The following is a 21,263-nucleotide window of genomic DNA, read 5'->3' on the forward strand; positions in this document are numbered from 1 at the left end:
CGCACTTCTTCCTCTTCTCCCCGTGATGGTCTGCGCCACTGTCTCGTGCTCGTGCACGAGCGGCATACATTGCGCCACCCCACGAAACCAAGCAGACGCGCGAGACGTAGCAGACGCGCTTTTGACAGAGTGGCTCGCTGGCTACCGATGTAGAATACATGCTTAGGAGCAGACTTGCGGCAATATTTGTGTCATGTGCTCAAAGGTAAAACAATAATGAAATTTGTATACTTCGACAAAGACATGTTAACACATGAATAACTTGGGCTGATCAGAAGCCTGTACAAAGTCTCACTTTCGACGTAGCGCTAGCTGCTACAATGTGGGCCGACCTCGGAGATTGCGCAATCTAGCGCATCGCCACAATGCACGAGGAGTCACGAGGAAAGAAATCGGTACGAGATGCACGCGAGAAATGTTTCAACGAAGTCGGCTGACTTTGGAACGAGGGAAGTACGCGTGCGATCGCGGCCTAACGGTTTGAACACTGGGCTGCGGTGCTCGACGGCAGAGGTTCGAATGAACGATCGAGCGCGTAATTCAATATTAAAGCCAAGGTTTCTTTTGCGTCTTACTTCGACTCTTCCATTGCTGCTGCTGATGTCGGGCCCGCCGCGTCGGGGTGTGGTTCCGAGCGTGTCAGAGAGGAAAGGCGACCTGAGAAACTCGTTTGAACTTTTCCATCCCGTCACCACAATGCCCTCTAGGGATGCTGTAATTATCTTTCAGCTCCCGCAAGAGCATTAGAGAAACTGCAGCGCTGACGTTTGTACTAACGCGCACCAGTCCAGAGGAGAGGTGGATAAAACGGTAGACGGAAAGAAAGAGGAGGCAGTGACTGGGTAGTATAAAAGACGCAATCACGAAACGAGTGAATAAATGCCTTGCCACTGTTCGCTCGCGGCAGCTCGCGCATGCATGGGGGGCAGCGGGGGAGTGGGAAAAAGGTGGCGTAATCAAATCAAGGTTTTTATACTACTAGACAAGGCAGGAGTTGCGGGCAAGCAGGATACATTTTAGGTGAAAGTACGCTACGCTTTTACTATTCCTGAAAAGTAAACATCCTGCAAATTTATCAAGCGGACAACTGGCGGAGGGCGTGCGGGCGCCAAGCCGCATTAAAGCGGCGCAGCGTCTAGACGACACTTACGGTAGCGGGCGCTCATAAAGTCAACACCTAACACTCAAAGCTACTTCCCACGGTAGCTTTGAGGGTATCGCATTGATCGAGGTCGTGGGTTCAATCGCGACCGCGGCAGCATCATTTCGACGGGGGCGAAATGCAAAAGCGCTCATGTGTACTTCGATTTACGTGCACGTTAAAGAGTCCCAGGTGGTCGAAATGATCCTACCGCGTGTCTAATAATCAGATTGTAGGTTGGGCGCGTAAAGGCCTATTATTTAAATAAAGTTTAACACTTCTGCCACAGTGCGATACGCCGTGTGGTCAACTGACCTCCTCCTCGATAGCCATGAGTAGTGGAGCACAACAACGCGTGCAGCAAACACGCTTCGCTGTGTGTTGTGTACACTATGTACAAAAACACAACTGCTGCAAGCGAGTTAGCGTCTAACATAAACTCCCCACTCTCGTGTTTCGCTAAACGCTTAAAAACAATCGCCGTAAACCTCACCGGCAATCATCACGAATCAACGCAAACAGCACGGAAAGCCTCGTTTACATCGAGTCCACATTGCGTGGGAGCAGAGTTTTCTTTAATTTTAAGTATGAAATATTCGACAAGACAAGAGCTGCAGCCACGCTCAGAAAAGTCAGGGAGGTCTCGTAAAGGAAGTCTCGCTTTAAAATTGTCATGCGCGAGAGAGTAGCCAAAGTTAGCGCGCGCCTATTTCTCAGAAACAAAGCTTCCCAGTTACAGAAAATTTCGTCCTGGGGCCCAGGGGTCGAACCCAGCACTTCTCCGAGGTAGTTGCTCTACCATTTGAGCTAAGCGGGAGCGCGACTGATTGCAGAACGACAACTCGTAGATTCCGCATTGATGGACCACTCAAAGTGCATCGACATCAAACAATGCGAATCAATGCTGCAAAGATCCGTAATGATGAAAATGCTTTGCTCAATTGTGCATTACAGTTATTAAATTGTTTCCATCCTTTTCTTCCTCACTTTCTTTATGGCTAATTGAATAAGTTTGGCAGCTACGCTGCCTTCATTTAGAAGTACGCAGCGCTTATGTGTACGTCTCCCTTCTTGTGGTCGTCTGTTTGCGCTGTTACCCAAAGCTTTTTTTAGAGCTTGCATGTTTTCTGAGAAGTAAATACTGGTAAATGACGCGGGAAGCTTCCTCGGTTTTATTGGCTGTGTGATATCAACTTGTTGCGCCACACTAGGCCCGCAGCTGGATGGAGTATTGACACCGCGAATCCAGACACGATCAATCAGTTGTCGTGACGCCGCCGTTGTCATGTCATTCTTGTCTTTCTATCGTAGTCTCTTGTCTGGGTCGGGGTTACGTCGGCATGAAGTCGTTGTTGACATGCCGTAGACATTTCTATCTTGGTGATCACATAGTCCGCACCATGATGATGCCGTCGTCACACACGTTTGCGTCAAACACCAATTGGACGTCTTAGCAGATTTACACCACTAAGATATCACTTTGCTTAGACATTCATTTTCTATCCGTTCACCAACCTCACCACCGGCACCTTCGTGATCACTGATTGCATATAAACATAACAAAGGAATGTTGCCTCTCCCCACCTCCTGCCTTGCTTCTATTGGGGAATTTTTCGCCTTGTTCGAAGAAAACATACATCTATAGCGTACCCGTGACCTTATAGCAGTCAGTTTCAATGATCGCAGACGAACAGCTGCTGAGCCATGCCCAACTCACGTGTCGTGTCGTAGTCGAGCCCGTTGAGCGACGCGAAGCATGGTACCACCGCCAAAGAGGACCCAGACGTTCGAGGCCAACACGTCAGTCCATCCCAAACCACGGGGCAAGAAATGGCCGCATATCTGGAGTCATCTGTGCCGAATAGGAACGATGCCGTTTAGGACTATACTTAAGCACTCTATTACTGCTTTTTAGCACTTAATTACAAAAAAACTTAATTTGGAGAAGGGATCATATTGACTGAAATGAAAGAACAGTCGCTACTTTTTATTCCTCCTAGAAAATTGAAAAACGGACATCCAAAAGAAAGCTTTAGGTGGTACTGTAAAGACAGCGTAGGATGCTCTATGACAACGACAAGGCGATGGCGATTCGCAATGTGTACTACAATGAAAACGAATAGTAAAACTATGAAGGACGCACACCTGCCAGTGCGCGTTTCAGAACGGTACGACAATTTTACTAGTGTGGAAATGCATGCTTGTTGGTACGCCATCTAGGAATAGAGGTGTAGATGAAACAAGAAATGGACACGAAACGAGCACAGGAACAGAAAGACACGGAACACTGAAATAGCGTCGAGTCTGTGTGTTCCTGTCGTCATCTTGTTTGCACCACATGCACTGTCATTCCAAGGCGGTATTACAATCTGGAAAAGGCAGTTTCCAATAGACCTGTCTAGCCCTACAAGCACAGAATAGCCCGCAAAAGGACTGAAAAGGGACATCTCACCTTGCGAAGCGTCGGTGAGAGCTGACATGTAGCACAGGACCTCGGGAGACATCGAAACATTGTGCCTGGCTAGCGTAGTTGTCGGATCCATGGCGATGCCCGATTCGGTTGTCGGATACGTCTCTGCCAATTCTCCGACTCCGTTAACACTACTGGCAGTGGTGACGTCATCTCCACGGAGCTGCAGGTCACGGAATTCGTGGAACGCCATCAACTGAGCAAGAAAAAAAATGGAGGCCACGCTATTTGTTACTGCTCACTCTAAAGCAAAACCGCGCGAATAAAATGTTACACAACATGTCAGCGTGATCAACTCAGCAAAAGAAAAACCAATGCATGTTGCCTTCTCTGAAAGAGGGCTTGTGAATAAACGCTTACAAAATGTACATATGCCAATGTGTAACCATACCTCGCCGTTTAAATTGTATAATGGAATAGTGCGACGTATTTGTGCCACTGTGAGTATGACGCGCTTGCTTACATGTTCCCGAAAAGAAGAAATGCTACAATGCGAACCAGGTACACCGGAGGGAAAATTCTTCCAGACGAATAGTCGCCCACTAACGTCTCGCACGGGAAGAGTGGCGTGCTGCTGTTAACAAAATCAGGCCCGTTGACTCTATCCTCCGTACATAGGCGTTGAATGACTTTTTTTGCCAAAGGAATGGTTAGAGGCTGTAACTCCTGCAGGTAATGTTCCCTTGAAGGGACTTGTACAGCAATTCTAAGAAATCCGCTAACAAGCGTGAAATCGATCTAGCCGCACAGCAAAGGTATACGTGGAAATTAAAGGTTTTGATTGAACGGTGACGTACATATTTGACTGGTGCGAGCAGCACGGACAAGGCACAATACATGAGAAACAATGTTTCTGGCTCACAAATTGATGCCTTAATTATTTCCGACGTACTGATTTTGCTGCGTACATGCGCCACCATAAATGATGTTTGTCCTGTTCACGCACTTGTATTGTTGTGAAGCAGGGTTGACATCTGTAAGAAGCGCGTGTATATGAGTCATGCCGAAGTAATGGACAATTTCTTCTGATCGTTTACACTCCGTTCCGCTTAGACTAGTGCATCCTAACAATTCCCACAAAGCTTCTCAGCAAGAATGCTAGTACGCGTGCGCACAACGCTCAAGAGACTCCTGCAACAAAAGGCAGAACGACGTCCTCGTTCGGTCCAGTCAATAACCGAATGAGTCAAGCGTGACGAATAGTAAACATTATTATTTTTAGTGGTAACCGGTTACAGAGAAAACTAATGCTGATGGTCAAGTATATCCGTCTACGAAACTTTTTTGAGCAGTATGCGCAAATACATTCCCCAGTCCTAAACACCTAAACACTCTTAAGTATCGCCACTGGTTCTCATCTGAACTTCTAACTGACCTAAAGCTTGAAGATCGCCTGCATCGAAAATTGAGGAGCCCTATGCCTAATCACTGAGGGAGGAATTCCGCTTTTTTTTTCTGGCTCTCTGCCAACGCCTCTATGAGCGCGATCACGACTCATATATTTAATTTTTGGAAAAGAGCGCCTGTATCAGACCCGCGTAGTTTGAGAAGTAAATCCGCAATCGCTTGATAAAACGTCAAAAATGCGCTCGCCAACTGGACACTAGCGGAGAAGGAGTGCAAGCCGACACGAACTATGTTGCTGTCCATTTCCTGTCATCATCATCATTTATTAACCCTTAAGGACACTTAACAGGGCATTACCCAAGGGGGGGGGGGGGAGAGACAGTATTGAAATGACACATAAAGCTTCACGTTTTCCCTCTGGTGTCAGTAAGCAAGCACATGGCGGTTACTACATCCAGTGCTTGAGTTTTCTGATCAAAAGCTCATCAGGGATTGTCATAAGCGATGGAATCTTTCCCTATTTCAAGGCCCTGAGGGCCTTCCCTCCTTAGTAGTAAAAGGTTACGACAGTATATTTCCTCAGCATTGATACATATTTTTAAATTCATTATTGCGTACGCATCCCGTATATGTTTTTAGAAAACAGCTCGTCTTTTTCATGTATTGAAGTCCGGCTGTAAAGCCGATTCCCCGAATTATCACACGATTTCTCGTCTTTTTGCCGCGTCTAAAATTTTTGAGCTTGCCCTTCACAACAAATTGTATTTTAATGTAACTCATTCATTCAGAAACAGCACTAATTTCTCTCCAGCCGCGTCACTGTCAAAAATCTCGCGTTTCATGACGCAGGTCTCCGCGCCGGTACTTCTGAGTGGCCAAGTTGTGATTTACTGTGACCTCAGCAAAGCTTTTGATTTACTCAGTCACTTACCGCTTCTGGCGAGATTCAAGCCCATTGGTGTTGACTCGGCAGTTCTCAATATCTTGAGCGTATACATCTTGTTGATAGATCAACTTATTGTAACATCAATCGTCAAATGTTTTTTTTTTTTTTTCACATAGCAACGTGGCATCCCTCAAGGATCTGTATTAAGACCACTCATTTTTTAAATTTCATTACTGAAGTTTTTTTTCGCTGTTGATAATTCTTAGATCCTTCTACATGCTGATCACATCAAGACGAAATGAATACTAAAGATAACGGTCACATCCTGTAGTCTGATCAGTTTTCTTTTTATTGCGATAGGACACTTCACCGTATTTCTGCCGTAGGCGTCATCTTCGCCGTGAGGTTCCGTGTAAAGTCCATGGGCAATAAAATCGTCGCCGCGCGCCGTATGCTGTATGTGCGAGTGAAAGCATGCGACGGTGAGCCGGAAGTCGCGGCTCGCGAACGCAAGGCGGGAAGCGGGAAGGAAGCGCGCAGTCTTCCAGTCGCGCACAACGCTCTGGACGGAGGGTACGGAAGTGGAGGGGCCACGCGCTCCCGCCGACCCGAAAGTCTCCAAGGGGAGGGTGGGCAGGAGAAGGGGCCGCGCTTTACTGCGGCCGCGCCCTACCACCAGGCCTTCGGGTGGAGGGGGCGCGCGTTCTGCGCCGCGAGGGCCCGCCCTCGCGGCCGTATCTTGAAAGCCATGTGCGGCGGGAGCAGAGTCCGCGCTCCCTGTGTTTTCGCGGCTAAGATCACGTTGATGCAAGTGCCGGCTAGAAGCGCAATATGCTCACTGCGAGTTTCCGCGGTCATCGAGTGAGATGCGTTCATGTTTGCTTGTGCGAGCGTGACACCATGCTTGGTACTTTAGTTAGTGTGCCTATGTTTACAAGTTTATACGGCCGATAATTCTGCTATCCTTACTTTGTATAGCCGCCCACTGATTTCTTATCGCAATCTGTGCTTCGCCTTTCAGGCGAAACTGCAACTTTTTCCAAGTGGTGCCAAGATAACTTCACCTTCAATGCTGCTAAAACCAACGCCATCACTTCCACCCGCAAAATAGCAAGCGTATATTTTTTTAGATGCGAAGCAGCTTATGGTCGGGGCTATGTCACTCCCTCCCTCCATCCATCCGGCGTGGGTCCACACCCGCACCGCGCATGCGCATCCTCCTCCCCCTCCTCTTCTTGTCTCATCTCCTCTCCTCTAGGCATTCCTCCTCTCCTCTCCGACGCTTCTCTCCTCCGGATTGCGCAACAAATGGCAACACCTGCGGCTCCGCGCGCGATAATGCGAAGCAGCTTAGGTTAGAGGCGCGACGGTAGGCGCTGCATACTCTGCTGGGGGGCGCCACAACGCGCAGAACTGTTGTCGACGCCGTCGGCGTTTTATCCGTGTTCGCACCGAACGCGCGTGGCGTTGGTGACTGTTGCCTGTGCCTCTGGGGGCGGCTCGGAGGTTTTCGACGAGATCAGCCATTACTCGTCGAGCAGCGTCGGAAATCTTACCTACGCAACGCCGCGATGAGTGCCACGGACAGCGCCAGCGTCAATGCCAGTGTCAGCGCCGTGGTTGACCCCATGGCTGCTTCGCATACTACTCAGGGTTCCCCTACGGGAAGATGGTGTAATATTTTTTTCTTATTAGGTAGATCTTCTACAGTTGTGAAAGGTCTCTGAGGTGAATGATCTCGGTGTGCCCTGTGATAAAACCTTGCACTTTTCTGCTCACACTAAACGCGTTCATGTGCAAGATATGCGCTCTCTTAGCTCTCTTTGCAGATTACCGAGAGAATTGAATTCCCCTACACCGTTCTGCAAATTGTACAGAACAAGCTGTCTTCCTCAGCTCGAATACCCGTCGGTCGTCTGGAATGGATCTTCTAGATGCAACCGAAAGAGACATTATAGATCCAGCCCAGAAAAAGTTTCTAAGAGTATATCATCCCCGCTTTGCCAACACAGACACTGGAACTTGTTCTAGCCCTGTTGGACTATTGTCATTGCCAATACTTCTGCTGACGTAATCAAGCTGAAATTCTTTTGCTTTCAAACTCCTTTACGGTAGCCTCAACTGTCCTGAACTCCTCAGTTGTGTCACATTTCGTATTCCGCGCAAGATCACAAGAGAACATAGACATCTCCACGTTCCTCCCTATCATCACTAACATTCATCCTTCCACAGAATACTCAGTCTTTATAACGCTTATTTTCATGATCTCGTAGTTTTTCATGACTAACTGTCATTGTTTTATCAAGAACTTGGTGCTGTTATATCATAGTATACACATTGTTTAACTGCCTTTCTTCCTCCTTTTCTAAACTTTTCGAAACTTTTATCCCTGGGCATCCACAACACCTTAGAAAAACTAATTGAAGCACACCGACATGCGCAAATCACACGCCTCAACCTCACTAGAACAGGCAAAGCAACACTTCGAAGGTTGCAATACCCCATGGCGACAGCCAACAATCAAGAAGTACTCCGCAAGTCCCTACACAAGCAAATAATGGTGGCCCCTGTTCCGCGTAACATGCACCCGGAATATCACTTGGGCAGGAGAAAAGCACGAACGATAACAATAGAAAGGAGATACGGCACTCTCTCCACTGCTCGCCAGACAGATTCTGCCATGTACCCGAATGGAGAGGGCATGGTAATCAGCGTGGCTGGACACAGACAGCAAGAACTGTTATCCGCCTTCATTCGTACGCAGAACGTCGCCGCAGCAGGAAGAGGCCGCCATTGCCCTCGCCATCTCGGCATCGAGACAAAACAAAGAACTATATTTTCTTACAGACTGTCAGTAAGCATGTGGAGCCTACGTGAACGGCCATCTACATAAAATCGCATGCGATATTCTACATCGCCTCAACGAAATACGCCGCACCACGATAATTTGGACACCGGGACATGAAGGCGTCAGCGGAAACCATTGTGCACACACAATAGCCCGAGGTCACTGCAACCGGGCACTGCAAGAGACGCCAGAAGACCCAAGTACAGACACACTACAAACCTACTACGATATACTGCAGCACTACCGCCTTTCGAGAAGAGCGATGCCGCCACCGCACCCATCCCTCACCAGAGCTGAAGCCACGACCTGGAGGCAACTCCAGACCAACACCTATCCTCACCTCACGCTCCTTCACGCGATGTACCCCACCCTTTATCAGCCCCGTTGTCCTTTCTGTACAGAGCGAGCTACCCTTAACCACACCACATGGGCATGCCAAAATATCCCCAATAACTCCCCAAATCGGAACGCAACGCACGAGCAGTGGGAGATGGTGCTGACCAGCTCGGCACTGGAGGATCAGCGAAAGCTTATCGCCAGAGCCGAAAGTTCTGCCACCGCCGCTGGGGCCCTTGACTGAAGGCTCCACCCACCACGGAGATCGACGCTTCTCCGTGCCCCATCAGAATAAAGTTTTGTCTCTCTCTCTCTCTCCTCCTTTTTCTTTTGTATATTTCAGCACTCTTCCTTTTAGCACTCTTCCTTTTATAATTGTTCTTTTTATTCATTGGGGTTTTTTAAACTTATTTTCCGTTGTAGTTATTTTTTGTTTGGGGGGGGGCTATCGCTTGCTTATTGTATGCGTGCACCAGGGCTCAGACATTTGAGTTGTTCCGGGTCACGTTATAGAAATAATTGATTGATTAGTAGTCCTGCAGTTGGTTTCCTTGTTTTCTTTTGTAGCCAACCTGACTGCGCATTGATAGCGTGCCTTTGACACGCGCTAAAGAACATAAAGTGCGTATCTACGAATCAGCGATAATATTGACATTAGCGAGCAATCTGTGACAAGCACAGGGTCCAGGAAAAAAATTCCCAGATCCCACGCACTATGGGCATGTTATGCGAAGTATGTTCAAGGTATCAGGCTATCCACTTGTTTGGGGTTGTGCAAAACGATGCCAGTTGGGCCTAGGTGTTTGGATAAATGAAGTAGTTTTGTGTATGACGCGAAGGTATACGTGTGTATATGACGACAGCCGCACGATGTCTACCACGTCGAAGACGATCATATGGCGGCACCGAAATTATTTCTAGAACGGTCCTTCGATGAAAATTTTTACACAACTATTGTTTGAATGCGCAAACAAACGGCCACAGAGACAGCATAAAACGCGGACAGGCGCATCTGCGCCTGTCCTTGTTTTTTGTTGTCTCTGTGGCTGTGTGTTCATACAGTTAAAAATTGTTCGCTAATATGTACCAACTCTCACAACAACAAGGTCTTCCAAACTTTATACATAACGTAGAAGCGTCAACCGCTGGGCTAGTTGAAGCGGCATTTGAAGGTCGAAGAGCGCTGAATTGCCGATGAAGGAACACGGACGGAAACAACACAGATACAGACAGAAAAGACGCTTACTTCCATACCAATTGTTGGGTTCTGCATGGGTACTCAACGGGCGTTAGCGATCAGCACATGGAATGGGACATGATTTGCGCCTAACTGTTATACAAATGTACAGACCCATCTCCATGTCATGTCATCATCACCATCATCATCATCAGCCTATTTTCATGTCCACTGCAGGGCGAAAGCTTCTCCCAGCGATCTTGAATCACTCCTGCCTTGCGCTGGCTGATTCCAACTTCCTGCTTTAAATTCTCAAATTTCATCACCTCACCTAATTTTATACCGTCCTCGACCGCGCTTCGTTACCCTTGGCACCCATTCTGTAACTGTAATGGTCCACCGATTATCTGTCCTACCTCATACATAGCCTGCCCAGCTCCATATCTTTTCGAAGAATACCCGTTGTCCCCGTATGCTCTCTAATCCACACCGCTCCCTTCCAGTCTCTTCGCTTAGCGCAGAACATTTTTCGTTCGATCGCTGTGTTCACAGACCTTAACTTGTTCTCAAACCTCCTTGTTAACCTCCAAGTTTCTGGTCCATACGTTAGCACCGGTAGACTGCAATGATTGTATACTTTTCTTTTTTACGACAGTAGTAAACTTTCAGTATTTGGTAATGCCTGCCGTATGCAATCCTACCAATATTTATTATTCTGTAAATTTTCTTCTCATGGTCGGGGTCCCATGAGAGTAATTCTCTTAGATAAGCGAACTTCTGCACAGACTCTAGAGGCTGACTCGCGATCGTGAATCCTAGCTTCCTTGCCATGGGTATTGAACAGTACCTTAGTCTTCTGTATATTAATCTTCAATGCTGCTCTTGTAGTTTCTTGGTTAAGCTCCTCAAACATTTGTTGAAATTCATTCCCAGTGTTGCTGAACCGGATAATGTCATGTGGGTTTTGAGATATTCGCCGTTGATCCTCACTCCTAAGGTTTCCCAGTCTAATAGCTTGAATAATTCTTCTAAGCATGCCGCGAACAGTATTCGAGGGATTATGTGTCTTAGCCAGACGCCCTTGCTAGAAAATGTTATACTTTTTGTGGGGAGAAGCAAGGTAGCTGTGGAATCTTTGTAGATATTTCACACAATATTCAATTAAGCCTTCTGTACTCCTTGATTACAGAATGCCTCCACGGCTGCTGGTTTTATTGCTGAATAGAGAGGATGTTGTACTCCGCCATATATAGAGGCTGTTGTACTCCGCAGAATTGCCTGATTGATGATATGGACGTAATCCATTGTAGATTATTCCGTTATGAAGCCAGCCTGTTCTATTGGTTGATTGAAGTCATGTGTGGCCCTGCTTCCATTTAAAATTATATTGGTGAATATTTTATACAATGAAGAAAGCCAGCTGCTAGGTCTGCACTTTTGATTCCTTTTACTTGTCCCTTTTTATGCATTAGTATAATGTGGGCATTCTTTTAAGATATCTGGTACCCTTGAAGTTGTGAGTAATTGCGTATAAAGGGCACAAGCTTTTCAAACCTAATTTCTCCTCCATCTTTGATTAAATTGTCTATTATACGATCTTATCCTGCCGCTTTTCCCGGGGCATGTCTTCCATGATCCTTGCAACTTCAACAATAGTTATAGAAGGAGCCTCTACATCCTGTTTATCATTACTTCCAGTGAAGGTTGCGTGATTGCTCTGGGTACTGCGCAGGTCAGTACAGAATTCACCTGCTTCTTTTACTATGTTATCTATGTTGCTGACGACATTACCCTGCTTATCTTTCCATGCATACATCTTGCACTGTCCTGTGCCAAGTTGTCGTCTCACTGATTTCATGGTGCTGCCAATTTTTACTGCTTCATCAATCTTTCCGTCGTTAAATTTTGCAAGATCGTTTACTTTCTTCTTGTTTACCAGCATTGGCAGTTCAGAAAACTCTACCTGGTCGCTTGAGTTGGACAATGCTTTTTGATTTCTTTATAAGGTCCTTTTGACTTCTTTTTGACTACTTTGCTCTTTCTCTCTTCAAATTGAGAGAAATCCTAAGCCTTACTGACGATCACTGTCACTGATCCTACCTAACACTTTTACATCCTGCACTATGCTGGGATCGGTAGAGAGTAGGAAATCTATTACATTTCCTGCTTTTCCATTAGTGCTTTTCCAAGTACACTTCCTGTTACAGCGCTTCTTTATGAAGGCATTCATTATTGAGGGTCTATTTCTTTTGGCGAATCTTACCGACATCAGTCCTCTACTATTCTTATTAACAATGCAGTAGTTCCCAACTTCTTCTTCGGCAGCCTCTACTTTCCCAACTTTTGCATTGACGTCACCCATGATTACAGTACACTGAGTTTGCACCTTTCTGATTGCTTATTCAACATCTCGCTAAAACTGGCCTATTTCTACACCATCATGACTTGAGGTTGGAGCGTATGCTTGTACTACCTTTTATCTATATCTCCTGTTTACTTTTATTACGACGACCCTTGCCCTCTCCATAATGCCCCAGAGTTATTTAATGTTGCCCGCTATGTATTTATGAATAAGAAATCTTAACACTTATTCTTTTTTTTCTGAAAGACCTCTGTAGCAGAGGACGTGGCCGTTAGTCAGCACTCTAAAAGCCTCACCATTTCTTCTAACCACGCTATAATACTCCAAGCAATGGCTTATAATTTCTAAACAGCCCTGCTAGACAAGCCTCACTTGCTAAGGCTCGGCTGGTAAATGTTTCCAGGTTCAGTTTCAAGTGGCAGCTTGCCCGGTTCCAGAGATTCCTAGCAGCCTCCGCCACGTCGCATGTCTGACCGCCGTTATAGTCAGGCGCTCCGCAGGCCCTGGAGACTGAGGGCCACGGGTTAATTGCAAGGGTCATGAGGGACCTACTCATGTGTTGTATATAAAACACACACACACACACAAAGAGAGTTTATACGTAGCGTTAGCATCTAGAAGAAAGCGGGTCGGTCTTAGAGAAGGCGCCATCCAAAACAACGTCTCAAACCGCGAACTGTCACAGTGAAAGGCACGAAAGGGGCACGGAACGGCCACACAGAGTGTTTCAAAGAGCTGGCTCCCTTTGTAATCAGAGAAGTACGTGTGCGATCGTGTTCTAATGGTTACCGCGATGGGCTGCTGTGCTCGACAGCTGAGGCTCGAATACGCCATCAGTCACTCATTATTTCCCGTTTATTCGAACGAGACGATACGGGAACCTATATGCTTGCCTACCGCAAAGAACCAAGACTGAGGCAAAGAATGATTCACATTAAAACTGACTTCTGCCTCTTTCAGAGGGATTGGTCCGAACACGAAAGTGTGACGTGTATTCTGAGAAGTGGCAGCTTCGTTGCACATGAACAAATACAAGTCCATAAATGGGCACAGTGTTTTATTAGTTTCGCTCGAAACAATGATAGCGATAGCAAGCACGCGAGTCTTGTGTGGCTCTTCAGCGTAAACAACCCCGCTAAAGCTTCCAGGCGTGATAGTTACATCCGAAGCGACGGTGAGTGCGTATGGAGCGAAACTGCTTCGTTAGGGCTACGGCGGCATTGCGAGCGAGCACCCATACGTATGTTGAATGGTGAGCCGCCGTCACGGCGCTACAGAGCGCGATGAAGGTCGTTGGTAACGCCACGCCTGTACACGCCGACTGAGTTGACAGCAAACGACACTTCCAAGCTAGCACTACCATCTTTAATACAGTTATATGTCTCCAATCTGCAATTCCTATTTTCTACTAAATTATTAAGTGATAAAAGAAATAGTATCAAAATTTCATTATTGCAACAAATATACGTCGCCATGAGTACAATTGCTTTACTGAAGTAAACCATTCTAATCCTTCTATGTCTACTTTTCATAACCATTTGGTATGCACAAAGCGGCAGTGCCGTTATCTCGCGCAATTGCGTGATGAAGATTGCGTGACGTATACGTCTACGGACAGATTTTCGGTAGAGTCTGGGATAAAACAATTTCTGAAAAACAACACTAGGGCCGGTATTTTGTATCGATGCCTTATGCCTTATTATATACTAGTTTTATCATCCACCACTCACGGATCGGCTGATCCCGTTGATAACGTGAGCAGACCGTCGCTCTAACCACTGACCAATCGCGAAAAGCGCGAAAAGGCATTAGCATCGGAAAGGCATCGCTACAAAAATACCGGCCCAGGTGTAAGAATGAAATGGCTATCGGCAAAGCAGACTGGTTGGAGATGATACTACCCACAATCTTAAAATGGGGGCGCTATAACATAAAATGATTCCAAACTGTTTTGATTCCAATTTCTGCAATCAGCCTCCACGATTGGTCAAAACATTTTCCGACCACTCCCAACTTCGCCTGTCTGTCACGCGACGTCACGAAAACCGCGATACATCCCCATCTTATACAACGTGAACACACTGATTATGCGTGAATTAAACCGCACAAAAAAATTATCCTTCCTGATTCGACGCCTTTTCACCATTAGCCCTCTGCTATTGGTCCAATGTTTTCTGGCTACGCCCACATCACCTGTCTGTCACGCGACCTCACAAAACCGCGAAGACTCACACGTCAAAGTGACGTGAACGCAAAAAAATGCATTAATATGCCGAACAACACTGAAAAGTTTTCAGAATAGCCACAGACTGCCCCGTTCTGAAAGGAATACAAGATGGCTGCCGGCCGATCGCTCAGGCCTTCGCTACTCGCACCTGCCGGTGAGCATGTATTTATTTGCGCATGATAAACCTTTCTGCGTGGCAGTAAAACGTTATCGAGCCCTTTCGGCATGCATACGACATCGCTCTGCCGAGTCTTTCTTGATGAGTATTCGTTTTAGCGGCATTCTTATCCATCCGTTGCACGCCGCCGCGATTTTCGACGAGCCACCGCAAGCTAAGTAAGGCGAAGCGGACCAATCGGAGAAGCCGACACCACCTTCTTAATGCGGTTATCTATTTTTACAGTGCTGGCTCGGTCCCATCGAAACCCTCTCCAAGAGAGCGCACTCCTCGCTTCTTGTCAGCGAATTAAATAAGAAAAACCGCTGAGTGTACACAATCTTATTGGTTTTGAAAGCGAACAAAGGTGACCTCCTATAAAGGAGGAGAGAGTTTGATTGGGTTGTTCAGGCAACGCTGCGGGTCACCGCCCGAAGCTTGCGTCGTTGGTTACGTAAACTTGACGTCAGGAGTTTGGAATCATTTTACGTTATAGCGCCGTGGGTATAGTGTATGTTCGCAAGGGCATAACCCACCCCACCACACCTCACCACAGAACCATCTGCGGTACGCCGGACGCTACCGGCCTACCAGCTTCCGGCGGACAGCGTCGTCCCAATGGAGGCGCCGGAAAACCCGCGCCAGGAAACATACAGATATAGGTGGCGTTCAATCAAACAATCCTGTCTCAGCGCGAAAAGATGACAATCAAGTGTATGGTGCCCTGTATCTGCCTTTTGAAAGTAGCTATTGAAAATGACAAATAAAAATTCAGCCTACTAGTGGTGCTGCTGCTACTGCTTCAGTGATATTGTGAACAAACATCAGGAAGAACTCTGAAGCAATATTTTTGTAAATTGTTTGGGCACTAACTAACGTATGTAATACGGTCCTGTACACAGGGTAGGTGGATAAAGACCGCATTTTCTTAACTTTTGTCCTCGCAACGATGCCCGGGTGTTCTCGTTTGAGTGCCCGGATAACAAGCTCTGGCTTTTGGCTCAAGGTCAATTGAAGGTCGCCGGGAAATGATTTCATGCTTAAAAAAAAGAAGTCCGACGAGACGCGTTGCAGCTCATAGAGAAAAACTTGCGTTCGTACAAAAACCAACTCGATAACGAAAAATACATTTCAATGCCTCAGTGTACATAATTGTGTTGTTTTGGTATTACCTGCAAGTCGGAGCTGTATGAAAGCGACGACCACACTCACGCATAAACTGGAATAAGAAAAACGACTCCAAGAACAATAATTACAATCCTGTATTTCTCCAAGTCCCGTATAGTATTCACGATAGGATTCCCGTTAGCAATAACACAGCTATTATAAGTTCCATAATTTGCTTGAGGTGATGATTCTTAAAGGAACTAGACAGCGTCAACAAAGCAGGGAGAATAGCTATTTACCTGCAGAAACCATCAGTTAGACAGCTGTTTGAGGACCGATAAGACTACTAAACTAACAGTTTCACTGCATTATGTTCAACGTACGCATTGCTGGATATTGTATTTCGAACAGAACCTTATGGCGAGATTGTGCGTATGTTCTTTTTCGCAGCACCTGTGAGATAACTCAGCTGTGCGTTTTTTTTTTTTTTTTTGCTATTCGCCATTTCACATCTGAGTGTCTTTGGCATGCACAGTTAGGCTTGCCTGAGAAAGAAATGAAATGGTCTACTAATCTGTGATAGTACCGGTATATACGTAATATATGCACGGAGATAACCGCAGAAGACTGCTTGATTTAGTATTCTGCACGCCAGTTACTTTCCCGTTTACTTCATCCGTTTGGCGGCATTAGAACAATGGCTTGACTTTACTGGGTGACTGATTCATCGATTAATCTTTAAGTTATTCATCATTTGGCTTCCAGCTTTTAGTGATCCCATGGCTTGAGAGTCACGTCTCATATGTGGGCTCTGAAATAATTGTGGACACCTGGGGTGCGATCTTGTACGCGTTCCAAAATGGAACGGAGGCGGTCCGTTCCATCGAGCCGCACACGATTGGTCAATATGAACCGTGAGCCGCACATTATTGGTAAATTTGAACCGTGACGATCAAATTGACCAATCGTGTGCGGCCCGATGGAACGGACCGCCTCCGTTCAATTTCGGAACGCCTACAAGATCGCACCCCTGGTGCACTTTAATAGCCAGCAAAGGTAGGCACAACAGCATCCTTGCTTTCCTCCCCACAGAATCGCGGTCTCGACAGTTGAGAATCTATAGCCTCTCATCTTAGTACTGAGAAGCGGAATACAACAGCCCCACAGCCATGGCGGCGAGACAGACGGCAACGCGTAAAGCATGTTCTGCTGAGCCCTGGGCCAGATAAACTGAATTAGGAGAAGCTTTGCTCTCTCCTTATACAGAATTTACCACACTGCATGCGTCTTTGGCAGACAGAACTCTACTCTTGGCAACATAAGTCGCCATGCTGAAACACTAGTACAAATCTGCAGTACTAGCGTAGTCACTGTAAAGCACTGCTGAGCACAAGACCGTTCATTCCGCTCCCCCTCGTTGCGGTCACATTCTGAATCAATATCAACAAGAGAGTTTCTGCATGCTGACATTGCGGCACACAAAGTGAGTTTCATTATCTGCAGAGGCTTTCACTGATTCAGCATTGGCGCCTTAATGAAGGTATGAAAACCGTGTCTCCCATGTTCGAAGACCCAATAATTCCCTATGCCCATATATAATCCCGAATATAATGAGAAAAAAGAAACACTGAGAGAGACAGAAAAACGAGAAGGGAAAGGTAGGGAGGTTAACCAAGGACGTGCCCGGTTGGCTACTCTACGCTTGGGGAGAGGGATGGGGGAAGAATAGATAAGGAGCGAGAATACAAAAAATAATAAAGAGTCCGTGCTTCACACAGCCAGTTGCAGAGGAAGGTCCACTGTCACAAGCGCTCATACAGAATGCTTAATGCACCACATTCAGGCAGAGAAATGACTGACATGCTTCTCAAGTTGGGGAAAAGTGTAGGTGTTCATATAAAACGCAGTGCTTTCTTAAGCAGAGACGTGGCGTGTATGAGGAAACGTATTGACATCCCTCAGTATAGTGGCAAGTTTCATTGAACATATCTGACGTGGATTCTTTAGTACGAATAGCGATGACACAGGCGTTCTCTTGGTTTTCCGTGTCTCTCATGCTTGCCAGTTACGACGAATTACTGCTCTAGCCAAAGGCTTTGTTCATTAGTACGCATTTCTTAATTTTTCAAACCTTTGGAGTTGTACACTCATGTGTCCTTAGCACTATGTTTAAGACAATACCGTTCAGCTTGATGCACCTATGTTAATTCTACTCATGGCGCCTGTCCAACGATCCCTAATTTTATGACAGCCCCGTCCCAGCCGTACAATGCGTAGTGACCAGTCTGCGTTAATCTTGGTCTTACAGAATAGCTTAGCGGGCAATGGTATGACACGAGCATTGGTAAAGTGGACGCTAATTCTATGGCTCAGCGTCGAACTAACCGCGATATCTCTACGACGCAATCAGCACACTTAGGGCTGTAGTTCTCATCGTTCAGTGACATTCAAGAGGAACGCTCATGACCTCGTACAAAAGCCCTCTTTGTCAGGCGTGAAGCAACATTCTTGCATTCTGTAACGCTCCCATACTCACCGTGTGTGTTTCACGTCCTCCACACCATCGCACATGGTATTGTACTGGCACAGTACTAATATATTAGTGGCCTCTTCTCAATCGGAACTGAGAAAGTGAAGAAATAGTCAATGAACAGAAGAGGTGTGTAGTGTGTGTTGATACTCAGCTTGTGATTGCATTGTTGCGCGCCATTTTAAATCAAGTCTTAGTTGTTACATTTGTTCTGCGGCTTCAATATTGATACAGTCTTCAGCGTTAGAAAGTGACCTAATTTTGCTTGGAGATGCTGTTGGTTTGATGTAATAAATGTTCCAATTTTTCTTCTGTAAACGTGTATATTTCATGCAAATCTTTTCAATCGACTTGATGATGATTGTCGAACTTGTTGGAGAGCAGACAAAGCTATTTGGTCGCCTTCCTTTCGGGTGCCCTCCTCCGTCTAGGAAGCCATGTGACCTGGCTGCCTGCCTTGCCCTGTTAACCAGCTAATGCTGGTCATCAGCGTTGAGGCTGGTGAGCTGGGTCTCCGATTGCTCACCAAGTTGTTGTTATAGTTCCCAGTTCTTTAAATGCTATAGATGGTGCTTTAGTGAGTATGTTTATTCGGAGAAATTTGAGAAAGTGGCATTTGTTGCTGTGTTTCTTTTTCCTTCTGTATCGACCATACAAGCAAGCTGGCGAAATCTACCTTAAGAGCTGGAATGTTCTCATCTCGTCACGGTACCATTTTTTCATAAATGAACAATATTATATTGTATGAAAACCGAACGTCTGTGTTTTACGTGCGAAAACCACGATTCCAATATGAGAGACGCTGTAGTAGGGGACTCTGGTATAATTTCTACTGCCTGGAATTCTTGAACGAGCACTTCTAAGCACGCGAGCGTTTCGGCATTTCGGCGCCATCGAAATGAAGCCGCCGCGGCCTGGGTTGAACTCCCTACGTTTAGCTCAGAAGCGCAGAACGCCATTGCCATTAACATACCGCGGCGGGTACTACATTGTTAACAGAGAAGCTGGCGACAAAGTTGTCGCCAACGTTTCCAAACACATCCTAATTAATAAACCAAATAAAAGATGAGACTAAGTGTGACAGCAGTCAGTGAGATGCAGCTCTGACTGACACACTAGTGTGTTGAAGGAGCCCCGAACCACCACAGCTGTGGGCTAGTGTCAGAGTGCCCGCCTCGGTTGGGGGTTCGATTTCCACGGCCGCCGGGCACCCACAGGTTCAAATGGGCACAAGCGTAACCCGGCCTAGCGCTGGGGTTTCTTCAAGGGTGATGCGCTTTGGAAAGGAGCTTGCGCACTAAATTCCCGTCGAAACCCTCGTGAGCTCAGAAAAAAGTGATGTTTGGGCCACTCCCATGGCGGCCATTTCCCATGTGGCGCCCCAAGCGCCTTTGGTGCGGACGCCTTTGAGGTGGGGACGCCTTTGGGTTGAGGAGAAACACCTCTTCCCAAGCGTTGAAGTCCCATAATGGCCGAGCACCAAGCTGGGAGTGCGCTTTTAACTATTTTACCGGAAGGTACCCGGCGGCAGCACTTGCCTCCCACCGCCGCGGCGGATGCTCTTCAACAATGCCGTCTGTAGTTGGACAAGAGCTGCCTAGAAACAACTCCTTAAATCTCTATTGGGCCCTCTTTTGAGATGTGAACCACCTACGAGAGCCAAGTACCTGGCCAGGGAACATCTCCACCCATAAGAAAAAGAAACGGTGGGTTCCCGGTGGCACCTGGATTTGAACTCGGTACCGGGAGGCGGATGCTCTACCGCTAGGCCATCACCGCGGTTCAATTACTGAAGTGGATACGGGGTACACCCCCCCCCCCCGGTGGCCACGGTATGTACGCTACGTAGCTGATCGTAGCTATCAATAGCAGCCGCGTATGGGAATCCGCTTTACTACGAAATAAAGCAACCAGAAAAGAGTGAGGAACATGACTTCTGTTGAAAAGAGAGCATTTGAGAGAAAGGTGACTTCTCGCTCCGCTTGCCAGCTCCACACACCACGTGCGACAGCAAATCTTGGCTGAGATGTTCACAGCAGCGTATGCTACCCGCGAACTGTGTTATTTCGCTAAGCATGAGGGGTGGTTCCGGGCCCTTTTCAAAATGTACAAGCCATAAATGTAGTTAGTGGAAACACAAGGCCACGAGTAATCGCAAAAGGCGCCTATACTTGCTAAAAAATAGGTGGGTATATTTTCAGGATCTTATGTACTTAGTATTCAAGAGTACTAAGTACATACAAGTACAATTGGCCCGTTAAAACATTCCGCTACTACAGGCATTACCTCTGCTAAAGGCAGACTACGGAGGAATATTAGGTCCAACCGCACTAGTAAGTTACACATCCGTAATAAGATTAGACCTTTAAATGGAGGATTAGAACGGTCATTATTACAGCAACTTTGGTAAGTCGGAAAAGTCACAAAACAGGAAAGACAGTTGGCGACGCCACCATACAGTTGTTGCACGGTAAAGAAGGATGTCATTGAATTCTAAGGCAATCAAACACAGTTGGATCTTCATTCTCCCCTGCAATAAGAAATAACATTTTCCTACTCAGTCAATGAATATAGAGTTTTGACAGAATATATTTCCCTACTAAACTGATTTAGAGTTGCTCTTTGATGTCTGTTCGCACAAAAATAAAAAAGTCGCTGTTTCGCCCCAAAGGCGA

General features: G+C 46.5%; 2 protein-coding genes across 2 annotated transcripts in view; both read right to left on the minus strand.

Moving 5' to 3' along the window:
• LOC119440994 (chitinase-3-like protein 1) overlaps nucleotides 1–21,263 on the minus strand; it is a 359,923-nt gene that overhangs the window by 108,597 nt on the left and 230,063 nt on the right. The window lies entirely within an intron of this gene.
• The window catches only part of LOC119441568 (diuretic hormone receptor), a 187,239-nt gene that overhangs the window by 51,542 nt on the left and 114,434 nt on the right, over nucleotides 1–21,263 (minus strand). The window contains exons 3-4 of the mRNA XM_037706176.2: nucleotides 3,594–3,807; nucleotides 2,859–2,993 (exon numbers count right to left, since the gene is read on the minus strand). Coding sequence (XP_037562104.1) covers nucleotides 2,859–2,993; nucleotides 3,594–3,804 — 346 coding nt within the window. The 5' untranslated portion in view covers nucleotides 3,805–3,807. The remainder of the gene's footprint in view (nucleotides 1–2,858; nucleotides 2,994–3,593; nucleotides 3,808–21,263) is intronic.

The sequence above is a fragment of the Dermacentor silvarum genome, chromosome 2 (assembly GCF_013339745.2).
Source record: "Dermacentor silvarum isolate Dsil-2018 chromosome 2, BIME_Dsil_1.4, whole genome shotgun sequence".
Lineage (NCBI taxonomy): Eukaryota > Metazoa > Arthropoda > Arachnida > Ixodida > Ixodidae > Dermacentor > Dermacentor silvarum.